This window comes from Bubalus bubalis, chromosome 6 (genome assembly GCF_019923935.1).
Source record: "Bubalus bubalis isolate 160015118507 breed Murrah chromosome 6, NDDB_SH_1, whole genome shotgun sequence".
NCBI lineage: Eukaryota > Metazoa > Chordata > Mammalia > Artiodactyla > Bovidae > Bubalus > Bubalus bubalis.
Window position 1 is genome coordinate 112,268,508 of NC_059162.1, and position 19,010 is coordinate 112,287,517.

The window sequence follows — 19,010 nt, forward strand, 5'->3', positions numbered from 1 at the left end:
GGAAACCGCAATGCCAGGCACCCGGCAGGCTGGCCCTGGGGTCCCGAGCTTGGCAGCAGGGAGCAGGCCAGGCAGAGCCCTGCAGAACCTCCCTGGGGGCATCTTTCAAGTCAGTGGGTGAGGGTGTGTGAGCCCACGACACCCAACGTTCACCCAGAGGTGAGCCCTGGGTGGCCAGTTGCCCTAAACCACAATCATGGACTCGGAGAGGCTGACGCCACCCCGTCCCCCCGAGGCAGTCGGAACTGGGCTTGATGCGCTGGGTGACACCTGTGAGTTCTGGGGTGTAGGGGCCTGGGCACCAGGCGTCCCAGCTCCAGGGCTCACAGAGCATTGCCCCGCGTGGACCTGGCCATCGCTCTCAGAGCCCTGGGGGTGCAGGGGAGACAGCCTGGCTGCTCAAGGGTGGCAGGTGGGCCCGAGACTGCCCAGCAGCGGCAATTCACTGGTTGGCCTGGCCCAAGGGCTCTACAACAGCTCATCAGAGTCTGAGGCCCAAGGGAACACACACACACACACGCACACACACGCACACACACACAGCCAGCAACGCACTCACCCCCAACCCCGACACTTACACAGGACGGAAGCCCTCTGGACAAGGCATGGGGGAGGAAACACGGGAGCTGGGCGGACACTGAGCCCCGGGAGAGGGGACGGCCGCCCTGGGCACTCACTGAGAGGACGCCTTCAGCATGTAGGTGGCCTCCCGATCGTCCGAGTTCTCGAGCAGCCGCAGGATGAAGACGTTGGCCAGCGTCTGGCCCTGGTCCTCCAGCTCCTCCGCGCGCAGCAGGCCCCGCGGGGCCGAGTCAAACACCTGGTACTTGTCTCTGGGGACCCAGGTGGCAGGAGGGGCTTGTTGGTCCCCAGGACGCTCGGATTCCCAGGAGACCTCCCACCCCAGCCCTGGCCAGCGGGACCGGCCCCACTGCAGCTGCTCCTCACCGCCTTCGGAAGCTCCCCACCCGAACGCCTGTCCCCCTCACCCCCAGCCCCCCACCTGCCCCCACCCCCGGCGTGGATGGTGGACAAGGGGTCTGCACCCCTGACACAGGAGCTGCTGGGCACACTCCGGGCAGCAGGCACTGAGCTGCAATACTTAGGAGAACTGCCCCCAGTTGGTAGGAGGGAAAAACCAGCGAAGCCCAGGGGTTTAAATAAACTTGCCTGAAGGCCCAGGGCACTGCCCTCAGGCCCCGGTGACTCCCCGCCCCTCCCGCCTGCCGCTCACCCTGGAATCTGCCGGCAAATCACCAGCAGGTCATTGAAGAGAAAGAGGTAAATCTCCCGGAAGAGTTTCTTGGTCCGCAGGGTCCGCGAGGTCTTGGGGCCGGACATCTGCTGCAGCTCGCCCTGCTTCAGCAGCCAGCGGGAGTGCGAGATGATGGGCACCGACTGGGGGGCGGGGGGGGCATGTCAGGGGAGGCTGTGCCCTCCGCACCCTGCCCCGGCTCCCCTGGTACCCTGACTGGAGCGGTAACTGTGGTAACGGGTGTTGGGGACGGCACTGGGCCCAGGACACGGGCACTGGTGGGAGGGATGGGTGGGTGCTGGGCACACGCGGGAAGGGTGTGTGTGCGTGTGCCTGAGTGGGCAGATGTGTATTTGTCTGTTGTTTGTGTGTCCTCGTGTGCGTCTATGTATACGTGTTTGTGTCCAAGTGTGTCTGTGTGTCCTGTATGCGTCTGTACTCACGGGGGTGTGTGTGTACACGTGGGTGCCTGTGTGTGCTATCGTGCCTCACCAGGCTCAGCCTGAGTGATGCAGAATCAAAGGAGGGTTCAAGTTCCCAGGGGAGAGGGGAGAACTGGGTCCCCCAGGGCGAGGAGGCCGGGCCTGCATTCCCCCACTCCACGGCTCTGGGGCGATTACTCGGCACTCAGCACTCAGCCAGCAAGTGGAGCTACGTGAGGCCTCCCCACTACCCTGAGGTCTGCATCTTCAACTGAGGCTCGGCGCCCAAAGAACCAGCGTGACCTCACAGACCCTCGGCGGGCACCGTGCCCTTGTGCCCACGTCACCAGAAACCCTAGGAGCCCTTAGGGTCACTGGTGCCTGAAGCTTTACACAAAATTGGGGAAGAAGGTGGGTAACTTCCACCTGATTTTCAAATCGCCCAGGATTAAGAACCCCTGGACTGGTTCATGTCATGTTCCTCTTTCAAGCTGACTGTTCAAGGTCGCGCAGCCGGTACCTGAGAGCAGGCCGCTTCCGGGTCCCTGCACTGCCCCGCGAAAAAACAGTCTAGGCCAATGCGATGGCCTGGTGACGGGCGGCAGGGGAGGGCCCTCTGCTAGGGGGTCAGGGAGGGCCTCGGTGGGGGTGGCACCATGCTGAGACCCAAGCGTGGCCATTCAGCGGGCCTGGCCAGTGGCCTGCGCCCCAGGCCGGCGGGCGGGGCCAGGGGCGTGTGGTTGACCTTGATCTTGAACTCCATCTTCTTCTGGATGCTGATCATCTGCTCTGTGCGGCTCATCTTCCTGACGCCCTCGTTGCATGCTTTCACCACCTGGAACAGGAAGGTGGACACGTCAGGCCCCACGCAGCCAGCGGTCTCTGGCCACGTCCTTCAGGCACTCAGGCTGCAGCTGAGACACTGACTGGCCAGTCCCAGTGGGGTCTCAGTTCCAGTGGAGAAAGCTGGGGCCTTGTCCTTGGCGGGACGCAGACTCCAGAGAACACAGAAAGCAATGCTGACCCCTTGCATCACCTAAGAGAATGGTTTTCAGCAGGATGTCCTGTCTCATCTGTCAGCCTGGAAATGCCCGAGGCCTGGGATTCGGGCTCTGTCACATGCTGCAAGAGGAGCACAGGTCCCCCCAAGCTTCCTGGGAGGCCACCCGGGTACCAAGAGGCCAAATGAAAGCAGATTTTCTGCGACCTTGTTCCAAGGACTCGATATCCGCTCCGGATCACAGGTGTCGAGAACAGGGCCTGGTGCTCAGCATGCGGGAAGGAAGACAGCGCCCAGAGGTGCGTGTATGGGGTATCCCCTGCAGTGGTTGGAACGAGGAAAGCTGTCCTCAACCTAAATGTCTGCCAATGCGGCAACTGGGATTGCTTAGTGCTTGTCAAGCCACATAACCCTGTACTCTGAAGTCATGAAAAAAAGCTCGAGAGAATGTGTCAGTCACTCAAGTCGTGTCCGACTCTTTGCGACTGCAAGGACCGTAGCCCTCCAGGCTCCTCTGTCCATGGGATTCTCCAGGCAAGAATACTGGAGTGGGCTGCCATTCCATTCTCCAGGGGATCTTCCCGACCCAGAGATCAAACCAGGGTCTCTTTCACTGGCCGGCGGATTCTTTACTGCTGAGCCAGCAGGGACGCCCATGTGCTCTGGAATGGAGGGCAAAGCCAGCTTGCAAGCCACAAGCCCCTTCTGCAGGGAATACAACCGTGTGGGCAGGTGTCCATCTGGAAGGGTAGGCTCCAGCGTGCTGGCAGGGGGTGTGGGAGAACTGCAGATCCTTGCCACCTTTCTGCTTATGAACAGTGTGTGAATCTGTATTCACCGTTTTTATAAATTAGGGGAAAAACCCCACCTTTATAAAAAATGATAATGAGAAGCAAGAGTATACCTTTCATTACAAGGAAATAAAAAGGGAGAGGAAAGCAAAAAACAACTTGAAAACAGAGAACACTTGCTGGTGCCCCGAGACCGCTTGGGGCCCAGTGGGAGCTGCGATGGAGCTCCCGTCTGACCAGGTGCGTGTGCCCCAGGCGTGGCAGAGGGCCCGGGGAGAGGCAGCCAGGCTGGCGGGCCACTGGCCCTCCCTGACCAGCCTGCTCAAGGCACTGCTTTTCCCCAACTAGACTGGCAGGGAAGTGCCATTTCCCCCAGTATTCAAAGGGTATAGTCGCCAGAGGGATTTCGCAGCCACCTGGCCTGGAGTGAACCACAGGAGGAGAGACCTGGGGAGAAATGACTACATTCAGTTACAAAGTCCTCGTGGCTCAAAGTGAGAGGGTAACAGGCAGGGAGGCCAGGGGTCTCCAAACGGAAGAAACAGGCTGCAAGAGTCAGACATTTTTTTATCTCTCCCTTAAGTGGCAGGAGGAAACAAAACTATGTGTGTCAGATTTTTTTCCTCCTCTATACAAAATTAAAAGGAGGTTTCTCTTAAAATTCTGTGTTGCCATGACGACACCTGGTTCCACCCGAACTTCTCTCAAACTTTGAGCTAACCAATGTGGTTTTCTTACTGCTACTGCTAAGTTGCTTCAGTCGTGTCCGACTCTGTGCGACCCCATAGACAGCAGCCCACCAGGCTCCCCCATCCCTGGGATTCTCCAGGCAAGAACACTGGAGTGGGTTGCCATTTTCTTTTCCAATGCATGAAAGTGAAAAGTGAAAGTGAAGGTGAAGTTGCTCAGTCGTGCCCGACTCTTAGCGACCCCATGGACTGCAGCCTACCAGGCTCCTCCATTCATGGGATTTTCCAGGCAAGAGTACTGGAGTGGGTTGCCATTGGTTTTCTTATGGAAATGTTTTTCTTAAGCTGCTGCTGATGCTAAGTCACTTCAGTCGTGTCCGACTCTGTGCGACCCCATAGATGGCAGCCACCAGGCTCCTCCGTCCCTGGGATTCTCCAGGCAAGAACACTGGAGTGGGTTGCCATTTCCTTCTCTAATGCATGAAAGTGAATGTGAAGTCGCTCAGTCCTGTCCGACTCCTATCGACCCCATGGACTGCAGCCCACCAGGCTCCTCCGTCCATGGGGTTTTCCAGGCAAGAGTACTGGAGTGGGGTGCCATTGCCTTATTGCATTCATTAACATTGCCTATGTTAATGAAACTATGTATTTGCTTTGGAATTTGCCTTTATTCAAAATGGTTCCACATAGGATGAACTTTTTTTCTTTTCTCAAACCTTGGGCTGATAATGGCTCAATAAACCAGCATTCATATCAATTGTTTTATGGCCGAAGAATGACACACCCCATTCCATCCTATCTCAAAAATGTATATCGTGGGACAGAGGCCTGGTGAAACTGCCTCAGCTTTGAGGTGTCTCTCTTATCTGATTAATAGCTTTCTAACAAAGTCCTGAATATTCATTGGAAGGACTGATGCTGAAGCTGAAACTCCAATACTTTGGCCACCTGATGTGAAGAGGTGACTCATTTGAAAGGACCCTGATGCTGGGAAAGATTGAAGGCGGGACGAGAAGGGGACGACAGAAGATGAGATGGCTGGATGGCATCACCGACTCGATGGACATGAGTTTGAGTGAACTCCGGGAGTTGGTGATGGACAGGGAAGCCTGGTGTGCTGCAGTCCATGGGGTCTCTAGGAGTCAGACACGAATGAGCGACTGAACTGAACTGAACTGACATAAAACAGTTTGCTAAAAACTAGCAAGGGGGCGTGCTTTCTGCTCCCTTCTGATGTCTATGTCAGAAGCTTTGTCTATCTCTTTTATACTTTAATAAAACTTTATCACACGAAAAGCTCTGATGATCAAGCCTCATCACCGGCCCCAGATTGAATTCATCGCCTCTGGAGGCCAAGAATCCCGGCGTCTTTCATGGCTCAGCAACAACCTTTCAGAAGTGGCTCAGAACCACCACCCGACAGCTATGGAGGCTAGTCCTTTTACTAAGCTGCTGCCGCTGGTACGCTAAGTGGGAAAGAACTCTTAACACCAGGCCCTGTTACAGGGTCACCAGCACGACAGAGTGGCCTCCCACACAGATGCCAAGAGTGGGCTCGCAGCTCTAGTGGACACCCAGGACCAAACACATGTGACGGCGCTTTAAGACAAACATTTTAAGACAAATCCTTGAACATCCGCCACCCCTCCCGCCCAGCATGTGCTCTGCTGACAGCTTCCAGGAGGAAGCTCTTCTGGCCGAGGATCAAGAGCAGAAATGATTTCTCTCCACTCTGGGGCAGTAAAGGCCCAACTTGGCGCGGCAGGCGCGTCTCCTGCAGCTCTCGGGCTGAGGGCTGGGAGAGAGGTGGTAAGGGGTGAGGTGGGATGGAGGGGACTGCAGTAGGAAGCCCGGGGCAGAGCTGCCCAGGGCCTAAGAAGAGCCAGAACTGTCCTCAGAACGTGGGCAGGGAGGGAAAAGCCGGAGCTTTCTTGACACTGGAAACGGGCAAGGATGAATGAGGGGCCTCCGAGGGCCGTGATGGGAGCAGCAGCGTGGGTTGGTGGGAGGGGTCCACTAACACGTCTGTGGGTAAAGGGCGCCTGCTGGGGGCCTGGTCCACCCCGCACAGCGGCAGCCTCAGGGGAGAAGGAAGCCCTCTGCCTGTGCAGGCCCCACCTGACTTATTTTTTGGACCCGGTGACTTTTCTGAATTGCCAGAGCAAATATGAAAGTGAATTTGCAGAGACAATACCAAGACAGGAGGGAACAGGACAGGGAGGTGGGTCTAGAGGAGAAGACAGTTTACTGGGAAACGTGCAAAGAGGAAGCGCGACTCACCAGCTCCAGTTCCTTGTGGGCGTCCAAGGCGGTGCCTTCGCGCTCAGACCTTTCCTCCACCCTCTTCAGGATGTTCTGGGCACAGGGAGAGTCCGCACTTGGTTTCATCGCGGACGGCCGTTCCTCCGCTCCCCCCCACCCCGCACGGTGGCCTCCCCGCTGGTCCCAGCAGCTTCACATGGCTGGGACACACCCCACGAAGAGCGCAGACGTGGGCGGGAGAACCTTCCACCGACCCGGGGGCCAAGCATTGCGCACAAGCCTTGCCTGGCTCTAAGGTGAGTCGAGGTCTCCCCCAGGACTAACTACGAGGGCCACGCCAGAGCCCCAATCTCCTTACAGCAGAGACCGAAGCAAAGGGACTGACCACGTGGCAGCAGGGAGGCGGGAAGGCAGGACCAGCAGCCCGGGGAGGGTCACCCAGGGTTGCCCGTCCCAAATCGAGCTCAACGTTTGCAGCAGCAAGAGTGGGCCTGTCATCTGAAACTAAGTAGCAATGACCCGGAGGTTTTGTTCACTCTGGTTTTATTGAAAAAAAAAAAGTCTTTTTTCCAGTAGTTGGGTTGTTTTGAATTTCGCCTATAAATGGCAATTTTTGCATTGCTCTTCACATTTTACACGATTCCTGCCTCCCGGGTCTCCTCGTGCCCGTAGTTTGGACCTGCTCTCACCCCACAGGAGGGTTGGGCTCGTCTCAGCACAGTCCACCCTCTTGCCCCATCCAGGCCGCCCCACGTGGTGGCTTCAGAACAAACATTTCCAGCTACCCACACAGTGGAGGATCACCCCCACCAGGTGGACACCAGGGTGATGGGCATGCTCTTCACTCTCTCCTGAGCTCCAGACCAGACCCACCTCTGGACATCCCTCAGCTGCAGGCCCCCAGCCCGCTCTGTGTGGTCACCTGCCCGTCTCTGCCCGGCAACCAAGCCAGCGACACGCAGTCAGCTCTGGCACCGCCTTACCCCTCCCTTACCAAGTTGGGGTTGGTGCTCAGCAAACCGCTCCTTTAACCATCCCTAATTGCAAATCCATCTCCTAGTGGACAGTGTGGCTCAGGTCCACCTTGTCTCATTGGGATGAAACCTGGTTTAAATGCCACCTGGGTGCCAAGAGCGCCCACCCTGACTTCTCCCTTTGACTCTAAACTTGGATGTTCAACGACTCAAAGTCCTCCCAATGGTCCAACACCAAATGCTGACTTCCCCACCTCAGGAAACAGCATCATCAGTCCAGCTGCTCAAACCAAAGATTCTCCTTCCTTCTTTCTCCACGGTAGCAAGTGCAGGGCTCAGGTCACTGATGTCCCTCCAGGATGCCCCACCTCGATGCCCGCCAACCCACCTTTCTCGAATCGCTCGTGAACTTTTGCTCCCACTTCCACTCTTGCCCTCCTGCCTGGTACTCTCCACGCGGCAGCTGCTTTGAGCTCTTAACCAATGTCCACTAAAAGGAGTGACCCCCATCACAGGGGATAGAATCCAGTGCCTCAGCTGGCCCCGCAGGCCCCTGACCAGCCTCTGCCCACATCTCCACACTCACTCCCATCATGTTCCCCAGCTCACGGCCGGCCAACCCGTCTGTGGACCTTGCTGCCCCAGGACCTCTGCCTGAAAGCAGTTCCCCATCAGATGAATGGCTCCTCCCTGTCAGTCAAGTCTTTGCTTAAATGCCACTCATCTGAGAGCCCTTCCCGATCCCCACCCTGGGAGTGGGCCAGGCCGTCATCCCTATCATGTCACCCCAATTCACAGTCCTCAGCCATGACCACTTCCTGGATGTGCGTGTGTGTCTCTCTCTCCCCACCAGGATCTGGCTCTCCGGCAGCAGGGGCTGAGTCTCCCACTGCTTGGCACACAGGAGGAGCTTAATTAGGATTTGTGGAGCACATGGACTTCTCAGAAAGCCAGCAGAGACCTGGACTGACCAAAGGAAACAGGCAGCAGCTGAAGTTGGGGGGGGGTGGTAGGGGGAGAGAGTCGGGTACCTGGACCAACAGCTTGAGGCGCGTGATCCTCTGGAAAGGCAGGATGAGGAAGGAGGAGAGGGGCAGCCCCCTGCACTTGGGGTCCAACTCCAGCTGCGCGATCAGCTCCCGGAAGGCTGCCTTCTCCTGGCTGGGCACACAGACGAGAGCATCAGTACATGCGTGCGTGCTGAGCTGCCTGAGTTGTGTCCAACTCTATGCGTACGCATGGACTGTAGCCCGCCAGGCTCCTCTGTCTGGGGATTCTCCAGGCAAGGATACTGGAGTGGGTTGCCATGCCCTCCTCCAGGGGATCTTCCCGACCCAGGGATGGAACCCTCATCTCTTATGTCTCCTGCGTTGGCAGGCAGGTTCTTTACCACTAGCACCACCTGGGAAGCCCTCTCTGGCTTGTAGGAGGCATGAGTTGGAGAGGCTTCCTCCCCATGCACAGCCTCGTAGGAACCAGACAGCCCACGGGCACAGAGGATGCGTCCATGCATCCATTCTTTCTCTCTTTTTTTTCTCTGCAAAACAAACTGTTCATGTACAAGTCAAATAACAATAGTGACTTCACATGCCCAGCCCATGAAAACTTAGCAAAATATGTTGTGTGGGAAGGCAAAAACTCCTTGTATGGCCAAGACTATGAATCAGATGCATAATTCGACGATTTCCCCAGCAGGAAACGGGGGCAAGGTAAACCCACGTAGTGACAGGAGCAGGCGGCAGGTTGGAGACGGCTGCAGGGAGAACCTGGGCTGCTCCTGCCCGGCGGGGATGTCTCTTCTGCAGATGGGTTGGGCAGTGGAGGAGGGCAGATGCTGGCTCAGGACTGCCTGACATCAGGGACATGGCACTCAGCCCAGAGAGTCTGCTCTCACAGGCCACACCAGTGGACCCCGGGGCACTGCAATATCCAGAGTCCTCGCTTCCTGTGTGACTGTCTTCTCAATGCTTATCCTCAAAACTGGCATCCAGATTCCCTCAAATCCCCACTGCAAACCCCAAATGTCAAACCTGAGGGCTCAACCTTTAAAACACCCCCAGTGAACTGCACTGATGGAAAGACCCAGCAAAGCATCAAGTCCAGAGTCACCACCTGGAGAGTTCTTTGGGGCCCGCTGAGTGTGCTAAGAACGTATCATCATTTAAACTGTGGTCGAAACATGGCACAGAAAATGTGAAGAACTCAAAAGAGGCAAGTTGATGAAAAACTTCTCTCAATGGAAACCCCAAGGAAGTTTACAAAGTGGGCAGATTAGTAAAATTCAAGGGCTTTGGCTGGAGAGGGCTTCCCAGGTGGTGCAGTGGTACAGAATCCACCTGCCAATGCAGGAGATGCTGGTTTGATCCCTGGGTTGGGAAGATCCCCTGGAGGACGGCATGGCAACCCACTCCAGTATACTGGCCTGGAGAATCCCATGGACAGAGGAGTCTGGCGGGCTGCAGTCTATAGGGTCACAAAGAGTCGGACACGACGGAGCACACACGCAATCCAGATGCTGGAGAATCACCAAAAAGACTCCCTCCCCAATCCTTGCCTTTGTCTCTGATTCAAACCACTCTCCTGCTGTCCTGGGCCTCGAGTGGTCCTCTTGGCCTCAAGCTCCCTTTTCTAAACCTCGCAGAGCCCTGCGTGGCCATCTTGACACAGGTCCAGTGGGTGCCGTGGCCAACAGTCCCGGGGTCACCATTTCCCTGGTGGCACCAAAAGCCCCAGCACATGCCAGGCTTGGATGCCGTCCCGGGAAAGCAGAGGTCCAGGGACCACAGCTCAGGGCCAGCGTCGGAGGAGGGGGCTGCCCGGGCCGCGCCTCTGCGATGATCCCGCCCCTGGCCACACTCACAGCAGCTGCTTATAGGTCCGCTCCTGGTAGGTCTGGTTGCTGACATAGGTGATGTAGACGGAGAAGTGGTCAGCGGCGTAGCGGTACACGATGTCACAGACGTCCGAGATAACGATGTTTTCCTCCATCCGGCGCTCCAGCTCCAACAGAAACCTGGGGGGAGGCGGCTGGGTTAGGGGAGCCGGGGGAGACTGAGGACACGTCCTCGCCAAACCAACATGACAGGACGGGGTCCCAGCGAGGGGGCGTGTTCTATCACATCAAGGAATTACTTGTTCAGGTTTCCTGGTAGATGATAACATTAGGAACATTTGCTAAAGAGACCTCCTCTGTACATGCGTACTGATGTGTTTATGAAGTGAGATGACGATGGGAATTAACTTTGGAATGCTCCCGTGGGTGGCGGGGTTGGGGGACGGATGGGGCCATGGGTGAATTGACATGCTGAAATGTGGGCTTGTTCTGCTGTTTCTACTTCTGCATGTTTGGGATATTCCATAATAACATAGAAACAAATACGTAAACAGATAGATACCCCTCCTGCAGCATGGGGGTGCAGTGGCAGAGGCCGAGGGGTCTCCAAGACGGCACTGGCCTCAGTCAGCTCTCGCCTCCCTGAGCCCATCTGGTGGGGGGACTGCCACAGGATCTGGGGGCCTCAAGTAGGAAGGTGGGGTGTCCATGTGCAGGGGGACCCACTCAGGAGGGTCCACGGAGAGCCACATGGGGAGCAGGGGGCTGCTGCTGCCCAAGTGCTATTTCTCATCGGAACAGGGGCGGTCAGGTCTGCTGATAAAAGCTGAGTTTTAGCTGCAAACCTCCACAGAATAAGGTGCAAATGGTAAATGGATCTCTTATCCTAACAGAATGGCTGGAGCTCTTCTTTGCAATGATCAGTCAATAGATGTCTATCCCTCCTCCACTTAAGCACATCCCATCCTTCTTGAGCCAAAATCTAAGCACAAGTCCAATCACGACTTCCACGTAACTGGAGAGGAGAAAGCGTAACTCCAGGATTGCGCTCCGACTTGCCCTCAGGGGATCTTGGGCCCTGCGTGCGCCAAGCCAGGGCCTGTGGCCTCAGAATAAAGAGCATGTCACCTGGACACCACTGTGTCCAGTGCAGGCACAGGACACACGAGCACCTGCACCGATGGGAGGGACCCGCAGGCAGCAGTTCTGTCTTGGGGGACGCAACTGGCCTTGTTGCTGGGAGGGTGGCAGATCTCTGGGTTTATGTATTTAGGTTTATCTTTTGCCTTTTCATCTTTTCATGTGAGAGTTGGACCATAAAGAAGGCTAAGCGCCGAAGAACGGACGCTTTCGAACTGTGGTGTTGGAGAAGACTCTTGAGAGTCCCTTGGACTGCAAGGAGATCCAACCAGTCCATCCTAAAGGAGACCAGTCCTGAATATTCATTGGAAGGACTGATACTGAAGCTGAAGCTCCAATGCACTGGCCACCTGATGGGAAGAGCTACCTCACTGGAAAAGACCCTGATGCTGGGAAAGCTGAGGGCAGGAGAAGGGGACGACAGAGGATGAGATGGTTGGATGGCATCACCGACTCGATGGACATGAGTTTGAGCAAGCTCCAGGAGATAGTGAAAAACAGAGAAGCCTGGTGTGCTGCAGTCCATGGGGTTGCAAAGAATCAGACATGACTTAGCGACTGAACAACAATAACAATTCAGTTATAGCTTATTACAGAAAACCCCAAACATTCAAAAGCAGAGAAGCCAGTGTAGCAGGCTTGCACCACCAGCCCCAGCCTCACCCCGGGTGAGAAGGAGGGACTGGAAGGCGCCCCACGAGGACCGGGGTGCTGGCTCACCGCTCGCTGACGGCCATGACGTCCAGCACGTTGGAGAAGAGGATGTGGGCCTCGGACGGGTGCAGGATCTTCTTCAGCCGCTCGTTCTCCATGAAGTGGGACACCAGCAGGTTCAGGCTTTTATAGTAGGAGGCCTCAGAAGTGATGAGCTCGAACATGGCCTGGGACACCGGGCAAAGAAGATGAGAGGAGGGCCAGCGGTCAGCACCCAGGGCTCACCTTTCCCCACTCTCAGACAGATGAAAGTGCAAGTCGCTCCGTCGTGTCCAACTCTTTGCGACCCCATGGGCTATACAGTCCATGGAATTCTCCAGGCCAAAATACTGGAGTGGGTAGCCTTTCCCTTCTCCAGGGGATCTTCCCAACCCAGGGATTGAACCCAGGTCTCCCACATTGCAGGCAGATACTTTACCAGCTGAGCCACCAGGGAAGCCCAAGAATACTGGAGTGGGTAGCCTATCCTTTCTTCAGAGGATCTTCCTGACCCAGGAATTGAACCAAAGTCTCCTGCATTGCAGGTGGATTCTTTACCAGCTGAGCTATAAGGGAGGTCCCTCAGACAGATGCAAAGGTTTTATTTTATTTTTGGCCGCAACGCACAACTTGCAGGATCTTAGTTCCCCAAGCAGGGATCGAGTCCTCACCCTCAGCAGTGAAAGCTCCAAGTCCTGACCACTGGACCACCAGGAAATTCTCCAGATGTAAAGGTGGCCAGCACCTTTCGGAGACCTCTCGCCTGCTCATAATAGTGAATCTGGAGACGCCCTCGTGTCCAAGGTCAAACACGAGAGGTCATTCGTTCTTCAGAGCTCCGACAGCTGCCAAGGGTGGTGACTCAGGACTGCTTCCTGGTGAAGAATGGGTGGGAGACTCATCCATAGAGGGAGCCCCACTTCTACGCACCCAGAAAAACGTTTAGAAGGAACCAGGTCATGATGTCAACCACAGGTATCAACAGGGGGTGGAACTGGAGGGTGAATTTCACTCCTTTTCTTTTTTTAAAAAGTTTCTTTATTTTTTTATTTTTGGCTGTGCTGGGTCTTCAGTGCTACGCGGGCTTTCCTCTAGTTGCGTCGGGTGGCGGCTACTCTCTAGCTGCGGCGGCCAGCCTTCTCGCTGCTGCGGCTTCTCCTGATGCAGAGCACAGGCTTGAGGCAGGCGGGCTTCAGTAGTTGTGCTTCCCGGGCTCTATTGAGCACAGGCTCAATAGTTGTGGCACACGGGCTTACCTGCTCCATGGCACGTGGGATCTTGCCGGGCCAGGGATCGAACTCGTGTCTTCTGCATTGGCAGGCAAATTCTTTACCATTGAGCCACCAAGGAAGCCCTACTTTTTTCTTTTTACCCTTTCAACTGTCTGAGAACTGAAGAATGAGCATAGATTGGTTCTTTCATGGTCTGATTTTATAATGTAATCAATAAACCAATCTTCATTTTGAAGAAGAGAGAAAAAAGAGAAAGAAATCCATAATCTAATAAGCGTTTTGGAGGCAGCTTCTTCTCTATCATGCTTATTATGTGATTATTGAGCCTATGAAACAACAAACTCACTGGACCTCTGTTCCCTCATGTATCGTCTGTGAAGCAGGGTGGCAGTGCCAGTTCACCCTCCTCCTTCACGCACAAGCAAACTCAGGACCCTTCCTGAGGCCACCCTGGGGCCACCCTCACCTTCCTCCCCACCCCCATCTCCCTCTGCTGTTTATCAACCTAGCATGGGTTCAGGTCGCACTGTGGCCACCCGGCAGGAACGGTCTAGTGGGGTGAATTGTGACCACCTTTCCAAAGCTGTGGGGTTTCCCCAGTGGCTCGGTGGTAAAGTATCCACCTGCCAATGCAGGAGACATGGATTTGATCCCTGGATCGGGAAGATCCCCTGGAGAAGGAAATGGCAACCCACTCCAGTATTCTTGCCTGGGAAATTCCATGGACAGAGGAGCCTGGTGGGCTATACAGTGCATGGGTTTGCAGACTCAGACATGACTGAGCAACTAAACAACTCCTCCATACCTGGGTCTACATCCCACCCTCTAGCATCTGCAAATGGGAACCTGTTTGGCAAAAGGGTCTTTGCCCATTAAGTTATGGATGTCAAGGTGAGGAGACCATCCTGGATTGAGGTCTAAATCCAATGACAGTGTCCTTGTAGGAGAGATGCAGAGAGAGACACACAGGGAAGAAGGCCAGGTGAGGACCCAGGCAGAGACGGGAGCGGTGCTGCCCCAAGTCCAGGGACACCCGGGGCCACCAGGAGCGGAAGAGGCGGAACCTGCCGACGGTTGATTTCAGGCTTCTGGCCTCTGCAACTGGGGGAGAGTTAATTACCATCCAGTTTGTGGTCATTTGTTACAGCAGCCCCAGGGAAATAAACAGACAGACAAAGGAGGGCTGGAGCCAGGAGAGCGATGAACTCCAGGGGCCCTGGTCCCCTCCCAGTGTCCCGACCGCCCCCCATGTCTCAGGCCTCCATCCTCCCCACTGGCTGGAACTCTGATCCAGGGTTCAAGACTCTGGCAATGAACACTAGTGCTCCCAGGGACGGGAGGGACGCTGGAAGGAAGGGAGGCAGGCAGGGAGAGGGAGGGAGGACCAGCATATTCTCCAGACACACAAGGCGCTTTCCCACTTCATGCTCTCTGCCCGCCCCCGCCCCCCGCCCCCAGGAAGGGCACATGGAAGGTCCCATTTTACTAAAGGAAACAGACGCAGAGTTAAGTAATGCCCCCGAAGTTACCGCTGGAGGGTGCAAGACTCAACCCAAGGGTTTTCCAAGTTCTGGACTCTGCCCCCGACTACCCACCCCTGCTGACTTAGACGCAGACAAGGCTGGGGATCCAGTGGCGTCTGCAGGCAGCCTGCTGGGCAGCTACTCTGCTGCCTCCATGCAAAGCTCAGACAAAGAGTCGACCTGGCAAAGTGCTTTAAAATAAGCGACATATCTTCAAGTTGGGCATGCCTAACAGCATAAATGGGATCTGGCCATGGCACTAGTGGTAAAGAACCCACCTGCCAGTGCAGGGGACGTAAGAAACGAGGGTTCGATCCCTGGGTTGGGAAGATCCCCTGGAGGAAGGCATGGCAACCCACGCCAGTGCCTGGAGAATCCCATGGACAGAGGAGCCTGGTGGGCTACGATCCACAGGGTCGCAGAGTCGGACACGACTGAAGCGACTTAGCCCAGCATTGCTGAGCAACAGCCTAAACCTGCCCAGCACCAATGAGAAAGTTCACACACACACACACACATCACTGCAGGGTGGCCCACCAGTGACAGGCCTGGGCCACCAGCAGAGGAGAACCCTGCCTCCCCCCACCCCAGTGTCTGCCACACACCAGACAATGTGATGAGGCGATGAAACGAGCCTGCAGCCTCTCTGTCCCCACGTCATGCGTGCTCGGTCTGCTGAAAGATTCGAAACCACACTCAGCACGTCCCGCTGGCCTCGCCCGCGTCTGAGCCGAGGCCCTGGCACAGAAGGCCCCACCCTCTGCTCTGCCAGCGTCCACCAAGCCCTGCCCGGCAAGGCTGCACTGGGCAGGAAGCTCCCAGAAGTGCCTCTGTTACAGGGGCTGAAACAAATCACTTTTCCTGCTGCTAAATTTAAGTTTCTTAACAAAATGTCAAGCCATTAGAGCTTGCTAATTCTAAGCAAATATAACCGAAAATAAAAAACAACCCAAACCAAGACAGATGAGTACTGCAGATACCAAGAGAGGAAAAGGACACCAGTTCCAGGGTGAGCCCCTCAGATAAGGTGTGTTTCCCTGAGCGACGCTCCTGAGGCACACCTCGGGTCGCAGGTGGGAAAGGTCCCAGATTGCCGACAGCATCCTCGTCCTGATCCCCTGGAGGACCCGGGGCCGGAGGCCGCTGGGCAGAGGCAGGCGGGTCTTTCAGCCACTGACACGACGCGGGCGTTGGGCTGAATCACTGTTAATTGATACCGGCTGTGCCCATTCACAGCAAGCTCACCCCCTCTTTCTCTGCTTATAGGGCAATTAGTCATCTGTGGATTTTAGTTTTCCAGGGTGTTTGTCTTTATTTTATATGTCAGATTATTTGCCACATCAATATGGTTGTCTTTTCCTCATCAATATTATTTTCATCCTCAGTCATTCAAGCCTTTGAATGGGCGTGTGGAGTTGACAGGGATCCAGGCCCTGCTCATTTATTTACTCATCCATCCACTCATCCATTCATTCACTCATCCACTCATTCATTCATTCACTCATTCATCCATTCACTCATTCACCATTCAATCTTCCATTCATCTCTCATTCATCCACTATTTCACTTATTCAATCATTCATCCACTCATTCCTTCATCCACTCATTCCTTCATTCAGTCATTCATCCATTCATTCATTCATTTATCCATCCACTCATTCATTCATCCATCAACTCATTCGTTTGTCCACTCATTCATTCATTCATCCAGCCACTCATCCATTCACTCATTCATCCACTATTCAGTCATTCAGTCATTCAATCTTCCATTCATCTTCTCATCCATCCATCCATCCATTCACTCATTTGATCATCATCCACTCATTCGTTTGTCCATTCATTCACTCATCCACTCATTCATTCACTCGTCCATGAACTGGTCCAGGCCCCCAGCACTCCTCTGTGAACCCTATGGACTCCCCTGCTGCCTTGCACACTTCCTGAGGACCTCCCTGGTGGCCCAGTGGTTAAGACTCCAATGCAGGGGACACGGGTTCCATCTCTGGTCAGGGAACTTAAATCCCACATGCTGCAGGGAAACGAAGCCCTCGCGGCAACTACTGAACCCGTGTGCTCTAGAGCCCTCATGCCACAGCTGAGAGAAGCCCACACCACAGCTAGAGAAGCCTGCACGCCACAAAGGAGACCCAAGTGCTGCAACTAAGACCCGAAGCAGCCGAATAGATTAAAAAAAAAAAAACGCACTGGGGAGAAAAAGACTGAGTTGCAAGAACTGCTGACCACTCCCCGATGCCCCTTTGCCAGTTTGGGCATCACTTTCTGTCCAAACCCAGGAAACTCTTGGCCGTGTTTCTCTCTTAGTCATCACCGTCCTGTCTGAGACACGTCAACGGGTGTGACACTTCACTGATAAACAGTGGCCATAAATGTCCTGTTCTCTCACCTTGTTTATGCAGCATTGTCAGAGATAAAACACCAGCGAGCAAAGGATAGTAACAGCTGCCGCCTGTCCAGCTCCTACCCTGTGCCTGGTGTCCTGCTGGGGACCTCCAATGTGTCACCTCCCTCGGTCCTCACTACAACCCTGGAGATCCCCCGACAGTTCCCCCAATGTGGCTGAGGGTGCCAGAGAGCTTGTGAGTGGCAAAACCAAGGTTCACACCTCATCCTTTGGATCTCAGGGCCCTGTGCCTGGACTGCCCTGCCAGGGACACCCTTCCACACACACATGCCCAGGCTTTCCTGAGAGCCCACAGGTCGGCGGTGGTACCGGGCCACTGCCCCAGCTCCTTGCAAGTCGACGTGATGTCACTTGTGTAGAAGCTCCCTCCTTCCCACCCTCGATTATCAGCTCCTTCCGGCTAATTGTCTTTTTAGCTTTACATGGTGCTTTCAAGTGGGTGCATGCATGTGCGTGGTAAGTCGCTTCAGTCGTGTCTGACTCTGTGCGACCCAATGGATTGTAGTCCGCCAGACTCCTCTGTCTAATTCTCCAGGCAAGAATACTGGAGTGGGTTGCCGTGCCCTCTTCCAGGGGATCTTCCCAACCCGGGGAGCGAACCTGGGTCTCCTGCCTTGCAAGCAGTCTCTTTACCGACTGAGCCACCAGGGAATCCCTTTCAGGCAGGTGCTTGAGACAGTTGGTTAAGGGAGAACCTCTTAAGCAGCTCTCAGATGGGAACCAGGCCTGGCATCGAGGGATGGGTCTTACCCCTGGACTGCACACGGCTCACAACTTCCACCCGAAGGCTCGGCTCCCAGACCCCTCCTCCTCGCGGCCGTGGGGCCTCTGTTCCCAAGGGTGCCATTAGCTGTGCCCACCGTTCATCCTCCTTTCCTGGCTCCAGCCGGACTGGACGCCCGATGGCCCGTCTCCTCTACCAGTGGCTTCCTGCAAGGCCTGGCCCCGGTCAGCACACAGGAGACTGCATGCGTTTGCTGCACACCTACTAGGAGCTGTGGGCCCTGGGGATCCTAAGAGGACCAAGACCTGATCCCTGCCCCCGGGGGGTGGCCAGCTCAGGAAGCCACCCTGCTGGGGGGCTGGGGTCAGTGACGCCGTCTGCCCTCTCCAGCTCACTCATTCCACAGACACGCGCCCAGAGCCCCCTCCAGGTAGAGTATGGGCTCAGTGCTGGCGACACAGAGGGACACACACACTGGGCACAGCCAGTGGCAGCTCTGCAGGGATGTCCACAGTGACGGGGGGGCTTCACCCTGGCAGGCGACGGGGGAGGCAGGCAGCCAGAGACAGCAGGCTTCCGGAAGGGGCTGTCAGAGTCAAAGAACCGATAAGAGTTAGCCGGGCAAGAAAAGGAGGGGGGACAGGTGTACCCCAATGTTCATCACAGCACTGTTTACAACAGCCAGGACATGGAAGTAACCTAGATGTCCATCAGCAGACGAATGGATAAGGAAGCTGTGGTACATATACACAATGGAGTATTACTCAGCTACTAAAAAGAATGCATTTGAATCTGTTCTAATGAGGTGGATGAAACTGGAGCCTATTATACAGAGTGATGCGAAGAGTTGACTCATTGGAAAAGACCCTGATGCTAGGAGGGACTGGGGGCTGGAGAAGGGGACGACAGAGGATGAGATGGCTGGATGGCATCACTGACTCAATGGACATGAATTCGAGTGAACTCTGGGAGTTGGTGATGGACACGGAGGCCTGGTGTGCTGTGATTCTTGGGGTCGCAAACAGTCAGACACGACTGAGCGACTGAACT

The 19,010-nt window shown here is 55.4% G+C and overlaps 1 protein-coding gene across 5 annotated transcripts in view; it reads right to left on the reverse strand.

The window, feature by feature from the left end:
• Positions 1–19,010, reverse strand: part of NGEF (neuronal guanine nucleotide exchange factor) — a 128,035-nt gene that overhangs the window by 3,279 nt on the left and 105,746 nt on the right. For all 5 annotated transcript variants that reach the window (XM_044945290.2, XM_044945291.2, XM_025289154.3 and 2 more), the window contains 7 exons: positions 12,087–12,247; positions 10,254–10,406; positions 8,425–8,554; positions 6,438–6,512; positions 2,423–2,512; positions 1,235–1,398; positions 678–833 (listed from right to left, as the gene is read on the reverse strand). In XM_044945290.2, the coding sequence (XP_044801225.1) occupies positions 678–833; positions 1,235–1,398; positions 2,423–2,512; positions 6,438–6,512; positions 8,425–8,554; positions 10,254–10,406; positions 12,087–12,247 (929 nt within the window). The remainder of the gene's footprint in view (positions 1–677; positions 834–1,234; positions 1,399–2,422; positions 2,513–6,437; positions 6,513–8,424; positions 8,555–10,253; positions 10,407–12,086; positions 12,248–19,010) is intronic.